The sequence below is a fragment of the Lupinus angustifolius genome, unplaced genomic scaffold, assembly GCF_001865875.1.
Source record: "Lupinus angustifolius cultivar Tanjil unplaced genomic scaffold, LupAngTanjil_v1.0 Scaffold_6_51, whole genome shotgun sequence".
Lineage (NCBI taxonomy): Eukaryota > Viridiplantae > Streptophyta > Magnoliopsida > Fabales > Fabaceae > Lupinus > Lupinus angustifolius.
In genome coordinates, this window is record NW_017717487.1 from 27,003 (window position 1) to 46,157 (window position 19,155).

The following is a 19,155-nucleotide window of genomic DNA, read 5'->3' on the forward strand; positions in this document are numbered from 1 at the left end:
GTTCTTGGTCATGCCCTTTGGGCTGACTAATGCCCCCTCAACTTTTCAAGCCCTCATGAATGAAATTTTGAGACCCTACTTGAGGAAATTTACCCTAGTATTCTTTGAGATATACTAGTGTACAATTCTGATTTACTCTCTCATGTGCAACACTTACAATCAGTCTTGGCTTTGTTGATTCAACATTCTCTAAAGGCAAATCAGAAAAAATGCAGTTTTGGCCAGCAGAGTATTGAGTATTTGGGGCATGTTATTTCTGGGAAGGGGGTGGCTGCAGATTTATCCAAGGTTGAGAGTATGCAGACTTGGCCTCAACCTACTAATATTAAAGGCTTAAGGGGGTTTCTAGGCCTAACAGGGTATTATAGGAAGTTTGTCAAGGACTACGGGAAAATGGCCAAACCACTCATTGACTTACTCAAGAAGGACAGTTTTTCTTGGACTACAGAAACTACCCAAGCTTTTGAGAAGTTGAAGGCAGCCATGGTAGACTTACCCCTGTTAGCAATTCCTGACTTTACTAAAGAGTTTGTGGTGGAGACAGAGGCCTCAAGCAAGGGCTTAGGGGCTCTCCTGATGCAGGGTGGGAGGCCCCTAACTTTATGGAGCCAGGGTTTATCTCCTAGGGCTCAACAAAAGTCAGTATACGAGAGAGAACTCATGGCTTTGGTCCAAGCCATCCAAAAATGGAGGCACTATCTATTAGGAAGGCATTTTGTCATCAAACCAGATCAGCAGAGCTTGAAATTTTTAACTGAGCAGAGGTTGTTTACAGATGAGCAATTTAAATGGGCAGTGAAGTTGGTGGGTCTAGACTTTGAAATTCAGTATAAACCTGGGCATGAAAACTCTGTAGCAGATGCTCTCTCAAGGAGATTAATGTACTCTGCTATATCTCTACTAACTAGTGAAGAAGTGGACAATTGGAATCAGGAATTGCAGCAAGACTCCAAGTGGTTAAAGGTCATTCAAGATCTGGTTGTTTCTCCTAGTTCTCATCCTGGCTTTGAATTGAAGAAGGGGATACTCTATTATAAGGGGAGGTTGGTTCTATCAAAGACATCCAACCGAATTCCTATTATTGTGGCTGAATCTCATGAGACACCAATGGGGGGACATTCTGGAATTTTCAGAACCTACAAAAAGATTGCTAGTTTTCTGTTTTGGGAGGGAATGAAGTCAAATATCAAGAGTTTTGTAGAAGATTGTGCAGTTTGCCAGAGAAACAAATATTCCACATTGGCTCCAGCAGGTTTGATCCTACCCTTACCTATCCCTCAACAGGTTTGGATGGATATAGCTATGGCCTTCATAGGAGGGTTGCCTAAGGTGAAGGGCAAGGGCACTATTTTTGTGGTGGTGGATAGGTTATCTAAGTATGTTCACATCTTTCCTTTGGGACATCCTTATTCATCCAAAGAAGTGGCCTTCGTTTTCTTAAAAGAGGTAGTCAGATTACATGGATTCCCTTCATCCATAGTGTCTGATATAGACCCCTTATTGTTAAGCCAGTTTTGGAAAGAATTATTCAGATTGGCTGGCACCAAGCTGAAACTTAGCACTTCTTACCACCCACAGACAGATGGACAGACTGAAGTGGCTAATAGGTGCCTAGAAACCTATCTCAGATGCTTTGTAAGTCCTAGGCCTAGGCAGCGGGTTGAATGGTTACATTGGGCTGAGTTTTGGTTTAACACAAATTACAATAGCTCTGCTGGAATGACACCTTTCAAGGCCCTATATGGGAGGGAAGCTCCTACACTGCTTAAGGCAGGGGCTATTCCATCTAGAGTGGAGGAGGTGAATCAATTGTTTGATCAAAGGGACAGGATTCTAGAGGAATTGAAGCAGAATCTAGTAAGGGCCCAAAACATCATGAAGCAGCAAGCTGACAGGCATAGAAGATTTGTAGAATTTGCAGAGGGGGATTGGGTGTATCTTAAACTACAGTCTTACAAGCTCAAATCATTGGCTAGCAGACCCTATGCTAAGTTAGCTCCAAGGTTTTATGGTCCCTATCAAGTGATCAGTAGAGTGGGGGATGTTGCTTATAAGCTGGCATTGCCAAGTCATGCAAGGATTCACCCTGTGTTCCATGTGTCTCTCTTGAAGAAGGCTTTAAAACCCAACCAACAGCCTCAACCTCTGCCTTCCATGATGAATGAAGAGATAGAATTGGAGGTCAATCCAGAAGGAGTTCTCAACAGTAGAGAAGATGAGCAAGGAAATGTGAAGTGTTGGTTAAATGGCAAGATCTCCCAATTCATGACAGCACTTGGGAAGAAGCAGTTGTGTTACAAGAGAGATTTCCCAATTTCCAACTTGAGGACAAGTTCGTTCTCTTAGGGGAGGGTATTGATAAGGCTAGGGCTATTCCTAAGCCTTATATTAAGCACGTGTATACAAGGGGTAAGAGAAATGTAGTTAAATGGTAGTTGGTAACCACTTTCTCTTTGTAACAGTTAGTTAGTTAGTTAACTGTAATGATTAGCTATAAAAGGGGTAGTGGTAGTTATTGGAAGATAGGAAAAAGTCAGTAAAGGGCACTGGTTGTGGAACCAGAGGGGATCGTGGGATCTAAAGTGTAATCTTGCAACTATTTCTGCAGTATCAACTGCTACCTAATAAACAAGTTAGAACCCTACCACAAATCACTCAGATTGTGGGTTAGGGGCTTTTCTTTTCATCTATTCTTCTATTTTTCTTACAATTGATACCAGTGTCTATCACAGGATCCTCAACTATAGTGATGTTTGTTCCCCCTTTTTGATAGATAGTTTCGTTCTACCAAAATCAGCCCTTACCTTCCCTAAGCTAGCCAACCATTCCAAGCCTAAAACCATGTCCACCCCTCTTAATTCAAACAGATAAAAGTCTTGAATTACCTCAAGTTTCTGCATGAAAAGTCTGAGCTGGGAACACTTGCCCTGGCACTATATGTGATGTCCATCCCCTAGTTCCACCACATAAGTTATGGTTCCCTCCACCTTAAGTTGTAAGTCATCCACCAAGTCCCTTGAGATGAAATTGTGGGAAGCTCCACATTCTATTATAACAACTACTGGTTTTTCTCTCAAGGTTTCTCCTATCTCCCAAGATCTTGAAGAAGTAAGCCCCTTCATTGAATACAAGGACAGTTGTAATGAATTGAAGGCTTGCACCTCTATTCCTGCTTCATTCCCCTCTTCAACTTCTTCTTCTTCAGCTTCTTCCTCATCAGCCATAAGAAGCATATGCAACTGCTTATTTCTGCACCTATGATCTCTAGAAAAGGGCTCATCACACCTAAAGCAAAGCCCCTTCTCCCTCTTCTCCTTCATCTTAGCACTAGTCAATCTTCTATAGTCACCACCAATCTTAGAACTACCCATGTCATGATTGTTCTTGAGGGGTGCAACCACACTCCCTATAGAGGAACCTTCCTTCCTATAGCTATTAGTTGTAGAGGGCTCTAGTGTGACCACCTTACTATAAGAATTAGTTCTGGTTGAGCCAAAAGATCTTGAATACCCAGATTGAGTCCTTCTGTTCACCACCATGTTCCTCTGCTCAATCAAAATTGCTTTCTAAATCAACTCTGGTAGAGTCTTTAATTCATACAACCTTACTTCCACCCGTATCTCTTCCTTGATTCCATTCAAGAATCCCCCCTAACAAAGTCCTGATTGATTCCTCTTAAGGCCCCTGCAAAATTTTCAAACTCCTCTACATATGCTTCTACTCCCCCTTCTTGCTTTAGGGATAGGAGTAATTCAAAGGGGTTTTGAGCCATGGTTGGCTGGAACCTTCTTACTACAACCAATTTGAAACTCTCCCAGGTAGGGTAGAGATTACAACCTTCCCACCATTGATACCAACTAAGGGCTTTCCCCTCCAAAGCCACCATCGTAGCTCTCATTTTTTCAGTTTCAGAAATAGAACGTAGAGAGAAATACTTCTCAAGCTTCTACACCCAACCATACACATCCTCTCCTATGAAGATAGGTATCTCCAATTTCCTCCACCTGTCATGGCCAGGACCTCGATTGTGGCTATCTAACTCTTCTTCGTTTTCGCTGCCCTCCCCAAATGAATGCTCCTCTGGAGTAACTCCCAATTTCGTTGCTATGGCAGTCATCAAATCTTCAAGTTTATTGGTGTGTGCCTCATTTAATTCCATCCTCATGCTTATCTCTTCTATTTCTTGACGCAATTCCTCCTTCCCTTGCGTTCCACTATCATTCTCCTTGGTCATACTTCGAGTAGAAACCATACGATGAAACCCAAACGCATCGTTGGTGGTTACAATGCACAGGCACCAGAATGGTGCTCTGATACCAGTGATAGACACTGGTATCTAGGTAAGAAGAATTAGAACAGAAATGAAAGAAATGCCCCTAACCCACAATCAATTGGATTTGTGGTAGGGTTCTAAAGATTTTATTGAGAGAAGAAGAGAATTACAAGATAGTTTGAGTGAGGTTACAAGATTGAGAATCCCACGATTCCTCCCCTAAACTGATTCCTCAATCAGTTACTCAAAATCAATCCCCCTCCCTTCTTAGGCTTAGCTTCTATTTATAGCCCTCTAACCAACTTAACTACCAAGGGAGAGGAGGGAAAGTTTGTTATTTAACAACCAAACTTTCCTCTTTCCCCTTTTATACACATGTTTTAATTCAGGCTTCTTATTGCCCTTATCATGCACTCTAAGGAACAAAGTGCAGATTTGAAAATCTAGATTTATAATTCATTGAATTATATTGTTAAACATTAATAGAGAAAAATTTCTTTTAAAGAACAAATTAAATAGAAGTAAAAGATAGGTAGAAAAGGTGTAAATGTGCTAACAAGTGAGTCGTCAGTAAACATAGAAGTTAACTAGGAGTACTGAGACTGATATCACAACTTTGAAGTTACCCATATTTACATAGCCAAGTTGGGTGCTTCAAAATACTTATCAACTCTATGTACATTGTATATTTGGTCTGAGTCTGGCATAGATAATGCCAGCATAAATCTATTTACATCGCTGCTCTCTTAGCCAGAATTTAAGCTACCAAGCTCTCTTCCCTTGTGATGATTAATAGCTAGAACTTCCTGCATTGTTTCCATTTGAGCTTCTAACTGTTCTTCCATCTGATATTAAAATTGTACAAGTGAATTTAAGTCAGTTTAAAATTTAAGAAATTGCATGCCCAACTAGTAAGCATGCAGCAATCATGTTGTCTTAAGGTATATACTCAACCGTTGTATTGAATTCTTTTCTTAAATATTTACTGAAAGCAAATAATAGCCTTCCATCATGGATGAATTGTATCTGATGGAATCAACACAATCATGGTTCTTTCATGCAACAGAAAATTTATAAGCCGGAAAAAATGTTTGTTTTCAATTTTGGCCATTAATTAAAGTCCTAGTTAGACAACTTGTTATGCAGCTTAGAGGCAAAATACAAGCATTCAAGATACTGACATCAGATGCTAAGGTATTGTTGCTGGAACCATTATACCTATGTAAAAAAAGTACATTGTCTAGTCTCCTATGTTTTGTATAGTAACTAAAATTTATCTCAGACATTCCAAGACTTTATGCTTCGCTTATCTTGCCTGTTGCTGCCTTGCCATACAAAAGCATCATAAATACTCAGGGCGGTGTTCTTCAGTACAGAAAGTGTCCAAGACAATCATTGGATTTGTCCAAAAGATATCTCAAGATTTTTTTATTGATATGGTGTAGATAAACGTATAGTATCGTAGAATTGCTATTTGTAAAATTCAAATTTTTTGTACTTCTATGTGCTAAGAGCTTCAACACTACCTGTGAAATCTTATGTTGTCTGGTGACTATTTGCATGTATGTCCGAACTTCCATTTCCCCCCACACTTATAACAGAAGTTGCATCCACACCTGGGAAATACAATTGCAGTAGTATAATTATTTTGCATCTTTCATATTATTTTGTAATGATGTAATAAAAAAATACATAGATTGAGAGTTGAATAGTCATTTAAATTATTAAGGATCAGCAAGAGCAAGTAGGGATAGCTAAGCCAATACAACCTGCAAGTCATATGTTCACATCCGCTTTTCCTTTGGACATAGAAAGAGCAGTTTGGACATTTTGGCCACTTGTTAGCTTTGGCTGACTCCAAAAACTTCATATCCAAATAATTTTCACCTTTATTCTTTTTCAACATTTGGAATTCCTTACAACTCATTTCTGCATGCCATGGAATCTTACACTGTGCACAGAATAGCCTGTGACAGTTGGGGCACTCACATCTGGTCACCGGTTTTCCCCTTTTTCCGTCATTCACCAATAGAACAGAACAATTCTTAAAGGGGCAGTAAAACTTCTGGGAAAGAGTAATAGAAGACTCATATATTGCAGACTCCCATCTATCAATAACATCCTTAGGCAAAATGGACATAAGATATTCTGGCTTTATTTCCACACCACAGCTTGGAATAGGGCATTTCACCTCCAAATTGTTTTGCTGTATTTTAGAAGCCACATGCTTGGATATGCAGTCAATGCAAAACAAGTCGTTGCACTTACCTCCTCTGAATATATCAGATTCTGCTTTGAAATCTAGGCATATCCCACAGAAACATTCTGTTGATTGGTCAACAGCCTTTACATTGTTCTCTTTGGCTTCTTCCTTCTGCTTTTCTATATGGAACTCTTCTGTCTTCTTATGTTCACCATGATCTTGATCAATGACAGATGTTCTATTTACACTGTTCTCTTCGGTTTCTTCCTTCTGCTTTTCTATATGGAACTCTTCTGTCTTCTTTTGTTCACCATGATCTTGATCAATGACAGATGTTCTATTCATCAAGTTCTGCATCATATCAGAAACTTTTTGGAGCTCCAACCGAAACTGTACACAGTCATCCTTGAGTTGCTGTATTTGAGCAGCCACATGGTTGGATATGTTTTCAATGCAAAAGGGGTGGTTGGATATTTGAGCAGACACATGCTCTGAGGATTGGCCAACCATATTTATGTCATTCTCTTTGTCTTCTTCGAGTTCTTTCTGATTTTGCTTTTCAATATGGAACTCTTCTCCCTTCATTCCTTCATTGTGATCATCACCAACTGGAGAAATTATCTTCATCAAGTTTATTATACCTCGGACCATGTTTTGGAGGTCGAACCAACACATCATACAATCATCCTTGAGTTGCTGAAATATGTTCTTGAGGTTTTCGATGAGGACAAAGATGAGGGTAAGGATGATTTGGTGGTAGGATGCTGCTGCACGGGCTGGTTGACCTGCTGTGGTGGTCTGACTGTTGTGTTCATGGTTATTTGGTTTGTAGTCCATGTCGACGATTGACTGTTGTGCACGGGCTGGATGCTGCTGCTGCAAGAGACTTCAGGTTTACTGTTTTATTCACCAACTGAAACCAATGTTATATGCAATGTCTGATAAATAATTCATGTTTATGGTGGAATAAGACTAGCTCAAAGTCATTGGTGTGATAATATAGCTCAAAGCCTTGAAGTCAGTCAACCTTTGATTTTGTTTGACATTTTTTTGTAGTACCAAGGTATCTCCTCACCTTTTTTGATAAGTGTTGTTTCTAATAATCGAACATTTGACCTTTTAATCATCCCGATGATCTAGCAAGGCCTTTTCATCACTAGACCAACCTTGTTGGTTTGTTTGACATTTGGTTTCCTACAGGAATAAGCTTAACTTGTAAATTAAGCTTTTGGATTTTTAACTTAAAAATATCAGTCTCAATCTCAATGATATATGATTCATGAGTTATGGTGGAATGAGACTAGCTCAAAGTCGGTTATATATATATATATATATGTATTCAAAGCCTTAAAGTCAGTCATCCTTTGATCCTGTTTGATATTTGGTTTTCAATGACGGATGATAACATTAACTTGTAAATTAAGCTTTTCGATTTTTTTAACTTCAAAATAAAAATGGTGATGTAGTCCTTTATCACTATTTATTTTTCTCCATTAGCTAGAGATGTTCACAAAGTTTTAATAGTAACTAGCAGTGTACCCGTGCACTTGCACGGGTCGCTTCTTTGTTTATGCATAATGCAAATATAATATACATATATTTTATAATATCAATAAATCATGTATTGAAATATTATATTTCTCATTCATATAGGTGCAATATTAACATTGATTTTTGAGTGTATATGTAGAATATTAACAATTATAAATGCGTTTGTATAAGCATTTATTTGTTGAAAGTGTGATTATAGAAAATATTTGATTCTTAAATAACTCAATAAATAAAATTCAAATTGTATTGGATAATATCTCACCTCTATATTTTCTATATAAAATTATAAATATAAGGAGTTATTTTTGCATCATATTTTTTGTGATTACGTTTATAAGTATCATATAAAGTCATAAGGATTTTTTAGCATATCTCTTAAATGCTTATGTTTTATTTTAGATTAATGTTCATTGTGTATAAATATTTGAATATATTTTTAGCATTCAAATATTGTATAATTAAATGTTATTTATTTGATTATGTTTTAGCTAATAATCATTGTATGAAAATAACTCATAAATTAAAAACACACTAAGTTAGGATATGACAGATATTTTTTCTGATAATTTTAATCAAAATAATAAAAAGAGTCTAATAATTGATTTGTTATATTATTAATTAAAATACATATATTTTTCATGAATATATATACCATTTTTATCTTTTAATTAAATAATATAATGATAGTAATTAAATACATGTGACTCGTGCATTCACATGGCTAAAAACACATATGTTACCCGTACAACGCATTACTAAGAAAACACATGTTACCCATGTATTCGCATAGTTAAAACGCACATATTACTCATACATTCATATTATTAAGAATATACATCTTACTTGTGTATTTGCATGTTTAAGCACATAAGAAAAATAAATTGATAATTTTTAATTTGAATTTTCTACAATTAGTATTAAATTATTATTAACATATAAAATATATAAAAAGTAAGAAGGAAAAAATGTGAGGAGGAGACATGTGACATGAAAGAAAAAATGTAGGGAGAAATTGACATGTGACATAAATGAGTTTTTATTTATTATGTTGTTAATAGAGAAAAATTAAATTTCAAAGAATCTGAACTGTAATATTAAAATTCAGTGCGAAAAATGTCAAAAAACTTTGATGAGGTGAAAAAGTACAATTATTCTTAGATTAATGGTAAACATTAAATTATATAGATAGATTAATGTAAAGAAATAATTTGAATGTGAAAAATGATTTCAATTTCATCTAATGTTCAATGACTATTACTTTTTAACATAACAAAACATAGATGTTGTAAACACTCAATTTTAGTGGGGTAGCGACATGAACCAATCACTAATTAATATTAAATTATTATTAGCATATAAAATATATAATATATAAAAAGTAGGAAGAAAAATATGTGAGAAGGATGTGACATGTGGCATGAAGGAAAAAGTGACATGTGGCATGAGGGGGGGGAGAAAGTGACATGTGGCATGAGAGAGGGAGAAAGTGACATGCGGCATGAGGGAGGAAGAAAGTGACATGTGGCATGAGGGATGAAGAAAGTGACATGTGACATGAGGGAGTTTTTTTTATTATATTGTTAATAGACTTGTAAAAGATTAAAAAATAAATAAAATACATTTTGAACACAATGATTTTAAACAAATGTACAAATATGTAATAACTTTGATTTGTAATTTTTTATTTTGTTAGTTTTTTACTCCACTTTTTTTCTAGCATCAATGCCTCATGCTGGTTTTGCTGTCCTTCATAAATATCATTAAAAAAAAAATAGTCTAAAAGTTACTTACTAAATTCCAAATGATTTATTGAGGTTTTCTCCAGAATTTCAAATCAAGTTGATAATGGAGAAGGGTTAGATTATATATTCCAAAATTGTATAAACAAATTTGTTTTTTAATCAATACCTTTAGAAGAAAAAGCTTAGGGACAAACTTATTTAAGTATGTGAAAAGGAATGAAAATTAATTTTTTTTGCTAGGTGCAAATACTGGTTAAAAGGTAGAATGAAAATTTGGTTTAGTATTACCAAAGAATGCTATTGAAATTTAAAATTGTTTACAAAATATTTTTTTAATGTTAGACAAAGTAATAAAATATTTTAGAAAAAATTAAATTTAATCATCGGTAGAATATATTTATTAAGATAGCGCCTTTTAATGAGAAACACAAACCCGGTAAGCAATAACAAATGACTTCACTTTGATGTATATAAAGATAAAGATAATTGAAAAGTGTCATGACACTATGATAAGTTTTGAACACTTGCATCTTTTAATAAATTTACATATAGGCTTGGTTCAAGGAGCGAAAAAATCTAAATTATCTTCATCTCTTATGATTTAAAAATTTAGCTTATTAAGCTAACTAACAATTTGAGTAAAACTGATTTCAAGTTGATTCAGTTTATTAGTAGTTGTATCTTCACTTTCCCTCCCTTCATTTTTTTTGTGATATCCTAAACAGATAGCCAATGACAAATCTTTTTGAGGTATATATATCACCAAAGTGAGTTTTGCTTCTATCAATAAAGTATTTTTGATAAACAACAGAGATTGAATTCCTAACATCATGTTTAAGGAATTAAGTCATTTATCAACTATGTTGAACATTATTGGTAAAATAACATCCACCAACAACTTTACTTGATGTGCAAGTATTGCTGCAATTTCTATACCAAAGAATATATTTTCCCCCTTTCTCTTTTTCTTCTTTCTTACATAATAACTACATATTGCACTTCATTTTCTTTTTATATAACAAGTGTAACAATTTATTAATAATGGTTTAGGAAATGGGACCTCTTAATTTTAAAACTAACTTGACATGTTCAATTGTCATGATTCCAAACTTAACTATTTAAACCTTATTTTTAAGACATAAAAAATATATTATATATTTTATAAAAAATTTGATCAGGGAGGATCTGATCCATCGTTAAAGCCACAGTGGGATCTTAATCCAATAATAAATCAACCATGTGTAACAACTTTTAAATAATAAGAGTAAACCCTTATCAAATAGAAAGACTTATGTATTTATTTAGAGACAACTAATAAAATTTTGAAAATGTATTAAAGATTTAATTCTAATGAAAATTTAATTTTAAATGATAGTACCAAAAAACATAAATATATTTATTTTCAAAAATTATATATTGGATACATATATTACAAGTTTTTCTCCTTATCAAAATCAAAATCCACAAATGACAAGCACAACGAAATCTAACTGTCAAACTGTACCTTATCGAAGATCTAAATATTCCAAGCAACCTTCTTGTAAGCTGCCGATTGAACCGAATCAAATGACAAAAAATAAACCTCAAAATTCCAAAACATTGAAAAGCTTATACTTCCAGCTTCAATAAAATCCCCAAACCTTTAGATAGAGGTGGTAAAATTATTCACAATTCATAATCTATTTAAATTTATCTAAATCCATCCGTTAGAGCTAATGGATTCAAATAGATATAATCCAATGAAGAGTATCGGTAATGTATGGATTCAAATCCATCCATTATATCTAATTAATATATGTGGATATATCCATTTGGATGAATACTTAATCTATCCAAAAAAACAAAAATTCAAAAAAATGATTTTTTGCTTTTCAATTTCATTAAATATTTAAGAAAATTAAATTTAAGCAAATTCATCTATGATTTCACTCTCGTCACTTTTAATATTTATCATTTATAAGACATGTGTATGTAGTTAATATTAAAAGTTTATTCTAAGGTACATAACATATATAAATATGACAAATTTGTTGCACTCATGGTGTATGAATTTTATACATTGTCACTGCATCATCCACATTTATATTTAATCAATCATAATTGACTCTTCAAAAAAAAAAGTAACCCAAATGAGTGATAAATGATGTAGTGATTATATATTTAAAAGTGTCATTTTTAAAAGGTGATTTTAAAAAAAAAAGTTTTATTGAGATAATAATTTTTAAAATAATGATTTTCTTCAATAATATTTTTAGTTCTAATAAAAAACAAATCCATAAAAATGGAGCCATAAATGAATTGGATGAATTACAATCCATTAGATATGGATGAATTTGATATCTTAAAATATAGTTTAAATGGATTGATGGGAAACTTTGCATCCATCCATTAACATCCATATTCAAATCCATCCAAACCCATCCATTTGTCACCTTTACCCCTAGACCATTTCAAATCTTGATGGCAAATGGATGAATTTGGATTTGGATGCTAATGGATGGATGAATAACCATCCATCAATCAATATAAATCTATTTAAACTATACTTTAAGTTATCCAATCCATACATGGACTCTATTTTCAATTTATCAATGACTTTATTTTCATGGATTTAGATGAATGAATATCCAATCTATTTGTTTTTTATTGAAATTAAAAACACTATTGAAGAAAATCATTATTTCAATAAAACATTTTTAAAATCATCTTTTAAAAAAACACTTTTAAAATCATTTGAAAAACAATATTAAAAATCAATTTTTTAAAAAATGATTTTTTGAACTTTTAACTTTTTTCCAAAATTTTAAAAGCATGTGATGTTTAAGGTTACACTTGTAAATTTTTTAACAAATACTTATAGACTGTAATATCCATGCAATATAAGTGTAAACATTTATATATAATCAGTACATCATCTACTATTCATTTGGATTAGTTTTTTTGAAGATCCAATGATGATTAAATATAAATGGTGGATGATGTAGTAACAATGTATAAAACTCATATTGTCAGTACATACATTTTTTCTCATACTTATATATATTATTTACTTAAAAATAAACTTTTAATATTAATCACATACACATGTCCTATACTTGATATCAATTTAATAAAATATTAAAAGTGAGAGTGAGAATCATAGATGTATTGACATGAATTTAATTTTCTTAAATATTAAATAAAATTGAAAAACAAATAACGTCATTTTTTGAATTTTTGTTTTTTTGGATGGATTGAGTATCCACCCAAATGGGTAACCATGAATATCTATTGAATATAATGGATGAATTTGAATCCATCCATTATCAACAATATGCATTGGATTATATCCATTAGCTCTAGTGAATGAATTGTGGATTATAGATAATTTTGTCACCTCTAATTTCATCACACTCGACGAGGAAAAAGAGAGGGAAAACAATTGTTAAACCCTAATCCCAATTTTATTGTCTATATGGTTCAAATATTTTCAGATAAAAAACTGTTAGGTCGAGGAAAAGGTGGGAAAGGTTTGGGGAAGGGAGGAGCAAAGAGGCATAAGAAGGTGTTGCATGATAACATTTAGGGAATAAAGATATTGAAATACTTGAAATACATTATTATATGAAGTCACATATTGCTTAGTATTATAATATAGGGGAGAGACCTTGATATTAGGTTCAAGTTCCTTGATAAAACTTGAAAGTGCAAAGAGTTAAGACTTGCACATTTAAGTCTAATCGAAGTTTCGATGAAACAAATACATATACAAGAAAGCTTGAAGATCATACAACAAACAACGAGTCGAAGACTCATAGGTTGCATATATAGATTTAGGACTTTATTATATTTACATGTAATTAGAAGTCTTAAGATGATTCTCTCAGTTTGAGTCTAGGTTAGGTAAACCTAGGTGGAAAGTCTCACAAGAACTACAATAGATCAAGATTAAAAATTGAGACATAACATCTAGATATCTTATGATAAATAGGCTCATGCATACACATACATAGTTTCATGCATTAAAGCTAATATATTTTGAAAAACTATGTAAAGCATGTGCATATCATATAGGTAGCTTACCATACATTCCTTACATCAAAGAAAAACATTTTTAACTTAGTATAACCGATTAAGTAGTTAGTGTAATGGATTATCTAGAATTCAGTTACTAACTGATTTGATGCTGTTAGCACGTTAATCGATTAAGACACCATATAATCGATTAAGACGTAACTGAAAACTGATTTTTAACAGACCGTTAATAGATTAAATGGAAAGATAATCGATTAATATCAGTATCAGTAGGATTAGTATAAATTCCATAAATCATGCCAATGTGACATAACTTGCATATTTCAAAAATTGTTAGAGAGCATACATTTTCATAGATTGAATTGCAGTGAGAAAGTGCATTTAGAAAACCTAGGGAGTGAAAACATTCTGATTTAGGCTTAGAGATTAATATCATTGCATCTAGTCTCTAGTTTTCTATGAATCAAATTATTGCATCTAGTTCTTGATTTCTTTGAGAGATTTGTGAGGAAAATCTTTTTCTGAAAAGAGTGTGAACCATTTTTAGAAAACCTAATGCATTAATTCCATTTAGAATTAGGTTCTTGTGGATTTTCTGCTTTATGTTTTAGATTGAGTTTTCAATTGTTGAATCCGAGTATTAAGTATTCAAGTAAACTCACATTTTGTTTGAACAAGGAAGTTGATCACTTTGTGAATAGTTTCACTAGGAGAGAGTCTTTGTAATCTTCACAGAGGCTAAGAGGTCTTAGTTCAAGCGATACCGAGGCTGGGGCCGATCCCGAAAGGAACGGAGATCCTAGTTGGAAGTGTAAAGTGCCAAGAATAGCACTAGCATATCTTAGCCTATGTTTTGATGAAGACAAGGTTCTAACAAAGCTTGAAGATGGCTCAACAATCAACATGCCTTATGCTCATTTGGTCATATCTAGACTAGGAGATAAATCGTACTAAGTGAGTATAGGTTAGTTGAACCTAGATGCTAGTCTCTTAAGCCATCATAATTGAACTACCATATTCAAGAGATGCATCATCTAGTTAATCGTATGTTCATGCATATATCATACATGTTATCTATGCATATTAGGCATAATATAAATGATAAAACATGTATACATATTGCACATAACATATGAGAAGTTTGCCTTGTGAAACATATGCATAAATGCCTCAGTTAAACGATTAATGTGGTAGCTTAATCGATTAACATAACCAAATTTATGTTGAATATGTGTTTTCTGTTTTAACTGTTTTGAATGTCATCCTGTAAGTCCGTTAATCGATTAAATGGTAGTGTTAATCGATTAACGTGTCTGTTTTGTGTTATAACTGAAATCTGTTTCTGTTGTTGTAACTGCTTAACTGTTTAACTGTTTTTGCAACGACTTAAACCACTTATTCTCCATGCTATAAATACGAGCTTAGAACTCAGAAGCATTCATTCTATTTGTTTAGGGCTGTATTAGAGAGGATTTTGCATTCGTATTTTCACTATTATTTTGCTTGAGAGTTGCATGTGTGAGAAGAGAGATTATGCTTTTTTTCTGTAACATGCTTTATGTTTCTGCATAATTTGATATTCATTTGATATTGCTTACATGATCATGCATTAGATTCTGATTGAAAGAAACCTGTTACATACTGTATTCTGATTAACTCACTTTCATATTGATGGTTTAATTGATTAGGATAAGGGTTAATCATTAGTCTTTACATTGTAATATCTTAAGCTTTATGTGCTTAGAATACCTTGATCTTAACGTGTGTTGTGAAGTCTGGATTTGTCTCTTGGTGTGAAATCACCACAAAGATTGTAGTTCTTCACCAAGGCAGGGAGGTATTGATTTGAGGATAATATTCTTGGCTGGGGCTTGTTCGCGAGAAAGGTTTTCTCAAGAGGCGAAAGGGTAGAAGTCAAACCAGGTTTTAGAGATCCTAGATTTCAAGAAGGGAGCATCCCTTGTGCTTGTAAATTGAATTGGTAATTGTATCTTAATTCAATATTGTGAAGCAAGAAAATCTCCCTGATCCAGAGGAGGAGGCCTGGATGTAGTTTGCAGTGGACCACAAACAAACCAGGATAAAAATCCTTGTGCATTGTTCTTTCTTTCTCTCTTTATCTTTCGGTTTCTTCCATTGATACACTGAATATATACTTGAGAATTTGGATATCTGTTTAATGCTATATCATTAACACTTGTATGCAATAATATCTGAAATATATCTGTTTAAAGTGTATCTTATTGAAAGTGCAAATTGCTTGTTCTGTTAATCTGTTCTGTAACTGTGTTAATCGATTAAGCCCTTCTGTTAATCGATTAATTTTTCCAGTATTTGGGTTGTTGTTAAAAAGCGGTAGTTTGTAACCGCCACACCTATTCAACCCCCCCTTCTAGGTGTTCCTAGACCACTGATACCTAACAAGTTGTATCAGAGCTAGTACGACGTGCTAGCTCAACCGCATCCTCGTGATCCTAAGGGAATCAAAATGGGTTCCACCAACCCCTTTGGCGGTGATGGCGCATCCATTATCCGCCCTCCCGTATTCAGTGGCGAAGGTTACGCTTATTGGAAAGTCCGGATGAAAATCTTCATCGAGGCTATTGATTCGGGTATTTGGGAATCCGTGATCAATGGCCCTTTCGTCCCACTTCACTTAGTGGATGGCGAACCAAAAGAAAAACCTAAGAGTCTATGGACCGATGAGGAACACAAGGAGGTTCAATTCAACCTTCGCGCCAAAAACATCATAACCTCAGCCCTATCCTATGATGATTTCTTTCGAATCTCTCAATGTCAAAGTGCCAAGGAAATGTGGGACACTTTAAAAGTGACTCATGAAGGCACAAGCGAAGTCAAGCGCGCCAGGCTAAACGCGCTAACACATGAATACAAATTATTTCGTATGCTACCGAGTGAATCAATCAGCGATATGCAAAAACGATTCACTCACATTATCAACCATCTCATAGCTCTAGATAAAATGTTCACCAGAGGAGAACTTACTAATAAAGTCTTACGTTGCCTTGATAGGAGATGGCAACCTAAAGTGAGTACAATCATGGAATCCAAGGATCTAGACTCCATGCCTTTGGCGACTCTCTTTGGAAAGCTTCAAGAGCATGAAATGGAGCTTGGTCGACTAACAATGAATGAGGAGTACGATCGCAAAAAGAAGGGAATATCTCTCAAAGCTTCAACATCACAACCCAACGAAGAGATAAACGATGATCACTCTGATTCAGACATTGACGATGAAACGCTAAATCTCCTTGTGCGAAAATTTGGAAACTTCTTGAAAAAGAAAGGAGGATTTAGACGATTTCAGAAGAAAAGAAGCGCGTGAATAACTAGAAAAGGCAAGACAAAGGAGCGCTTCACGTGCTACGAATGTGGTAAACCAGGACACATGAAGTATCAGTGCCCCACTTACCTAAAAAGGATTGATTCAGAAAAGAGCACTCCCCGGGAACTCAAGCCAAAGAAAGCATACATGTCTGGGATGTACTCGAGGAAGAAACAACATCAAGCACCTCAGATGAAGAGGAGACCGCGAAGTTGTGCCTAATGACAACAACAAATGAGGCTTGCGAATCAGACATCAAAGATACTTCAGATGAGGTATATTCTGACACATCATCCTCTTCTTCCGATTCTCCCTCATATGAAATATTATATAGTGCTTATGTTGAGATGCATGAAGAACTTAAGAAATTAGCAAAAGTAAGCAACGAGAGAAAACGAATTATTTTGCTAAACCAACAAAAGATAAATCAATTGCAGAAAGAGTTAGACGAATTAAAACTAGAAAACAAAACCCTGGACCTAATTTTTTTCTTGCACTTCATGTGATTGCTCAAAAGCTAATCTATGTCAAAATACTACTTGTGAGTCTTGCGAAGACTTGAAAAATGAAAATTTTATACTAACTGAAAAACTCACGAAACTCACAAATAGTAAACAACAATTAGACACTCTGCTTAGCAAAAGTAGGAATGTTGGTAATCATGTTGGGCTAGGCTATATTCCCCCATCCCATAAGAAAAGACCATATAGGAGACCTCTAACTCGTCAGTACAAAAATAACAATAGAGTCCCCACTTGCCATTACTGTGGCACATATGGCCATACATCTCACACATGCTATATCAGGAGATATGGGATACCCAGTGGTGTTTACACATGGGTAAGAAAGGAGAATAGCTCCCTCGCTACTAACACAAAAGGACCCAATATAATTTGGGTACCCGAGTCTAGAAGATGATCTATTTTGCAGGTATGTCTTCGAACACACGAACAAAACTGGTATCTTGACAGCAGCTGTTCGAGACATATGACTGGGGACAAGTCCAAATTCCTAAACTTGTCGTTAAAAGAAAAGGGATTCGTCACTTATGGAGACAACAACAAAGGAAGAATCTTGGGCACTGGAAAGATTGGCAACTCAACCCACATAATAATGACAATGTTCTATACGTAGAAGGTTTGAAACATAATTTGTTGAGCATAAGCCAACTATGTGACAAAGGTAATAACATATCTCTTGATTCTAACTGTTGTATCATTCGTGATGCAATATCTAATAATGTTAAGTTTGTCGGATATCAAGTAAATAATATTTATATAGTCAACCTGGAAGATGTCACTTCTCTATTTTCAAAATGTCTTATTTCAAAAGAAGATGACATCTTGGCATAGACGCGTCGCTCACATTCATGTTAAGCATTTAGAAAAATTATCTAAAAACGATTTAGTAATTGGTCTTCCAAAACTCGATTTTGAAACACAAGATTCATGTGACATGTGTCAAAAATGTAAACAAATTAGGAATTCCTTTAAGAAAAGGAATATGATATCCACTACTAAACCATTGGAGCTTCTCCATATGGACTTATTTGGACCATCACAAATAATGAGTTTTGGTGGGAGCTATTACGCTTTAGTTATTGTCGATGATTTTTCTAGATTCACTTGGACTTTATTTTTAGCATCAAAGAGTGATGCCTACAAATCTTTTAAATGTCTAGCCAAGCAAATTCAAAACCAGTCTAACCTAAAAATTATTTACATTCGATCCGACCATGGTGGTGAATTCGAAAATAATAAATTTAATAAATTCTGTAGTAAGCATGGTATTATGCATCAGTTCTCAGCTCCTCGTACCCCTCAACAAAATGGAGTTGTTGAGAGGAAAAATAGAGCTCTAGAAGAACTCGCTAGGACTATGCTAAATGAAAGCAAGGTCCCAAAATATTTCTGGGCTGATGTAGTTCACACAACATGTTATATAATGAATCGAATACTACTTAGACCTACTTTTTCGAAAACACCTTATGAAATTCTTAAAGGTCGAAAACCGAATATTGCTCATC

At 34.3% G+C, this 19,155-nt stretch overlaps 1 protein-coding gene across 3 annotated transcripts; it reads right to left on the reverse strand.

Moving 5' to 3' along the window:
- Positions 1 to 4,992: 4,992 nt before the first annotated feature.
- LOC109337434 (uncharacterized protein DDB_G0292642-like) lies at positions 4,993 to 7,315 on the reverse strand. 3 transcript variants are annotated; one of them, XM_019574415.1, is made up of 3 exons: positions 6,043 to 7,315; positions 5,800 to 5,889; positions 4,993 to 5,102 (listed from the first exon to the last, which is right to left on the reverse strand). In XM_019574415.1, the coding sequence occupies exons 1-2, from the start codon at positions 7,311 to 7,313 to the stop codon at positions 5,826 to 5,828; spliced, it is 1,335 nt and encodes a 444-aa protein (XP_019429960.1). In that variant the 5' UTR covers positions 7,314 to 7,315; the 3' UTR covers positions 4,993 to 5,102; positions 5,800 to 5,825. The 3 variants fall into 3 exon arrangements, with proteins under 3 accessions (XP_019429960.1, XP_019429958.1, XP_019429959.1); XM_019574413.1 differs by having other exon boundaries at positions 5,011 to 5,118; XM_019574414.1 differs by lacking the exon at positions 4,993 to 5,102 and having other exon boundaries at positions 5,334 to 5,889.
- Positions 7,316 to 19,155: the final 11,840 nt, after the last annotated feature.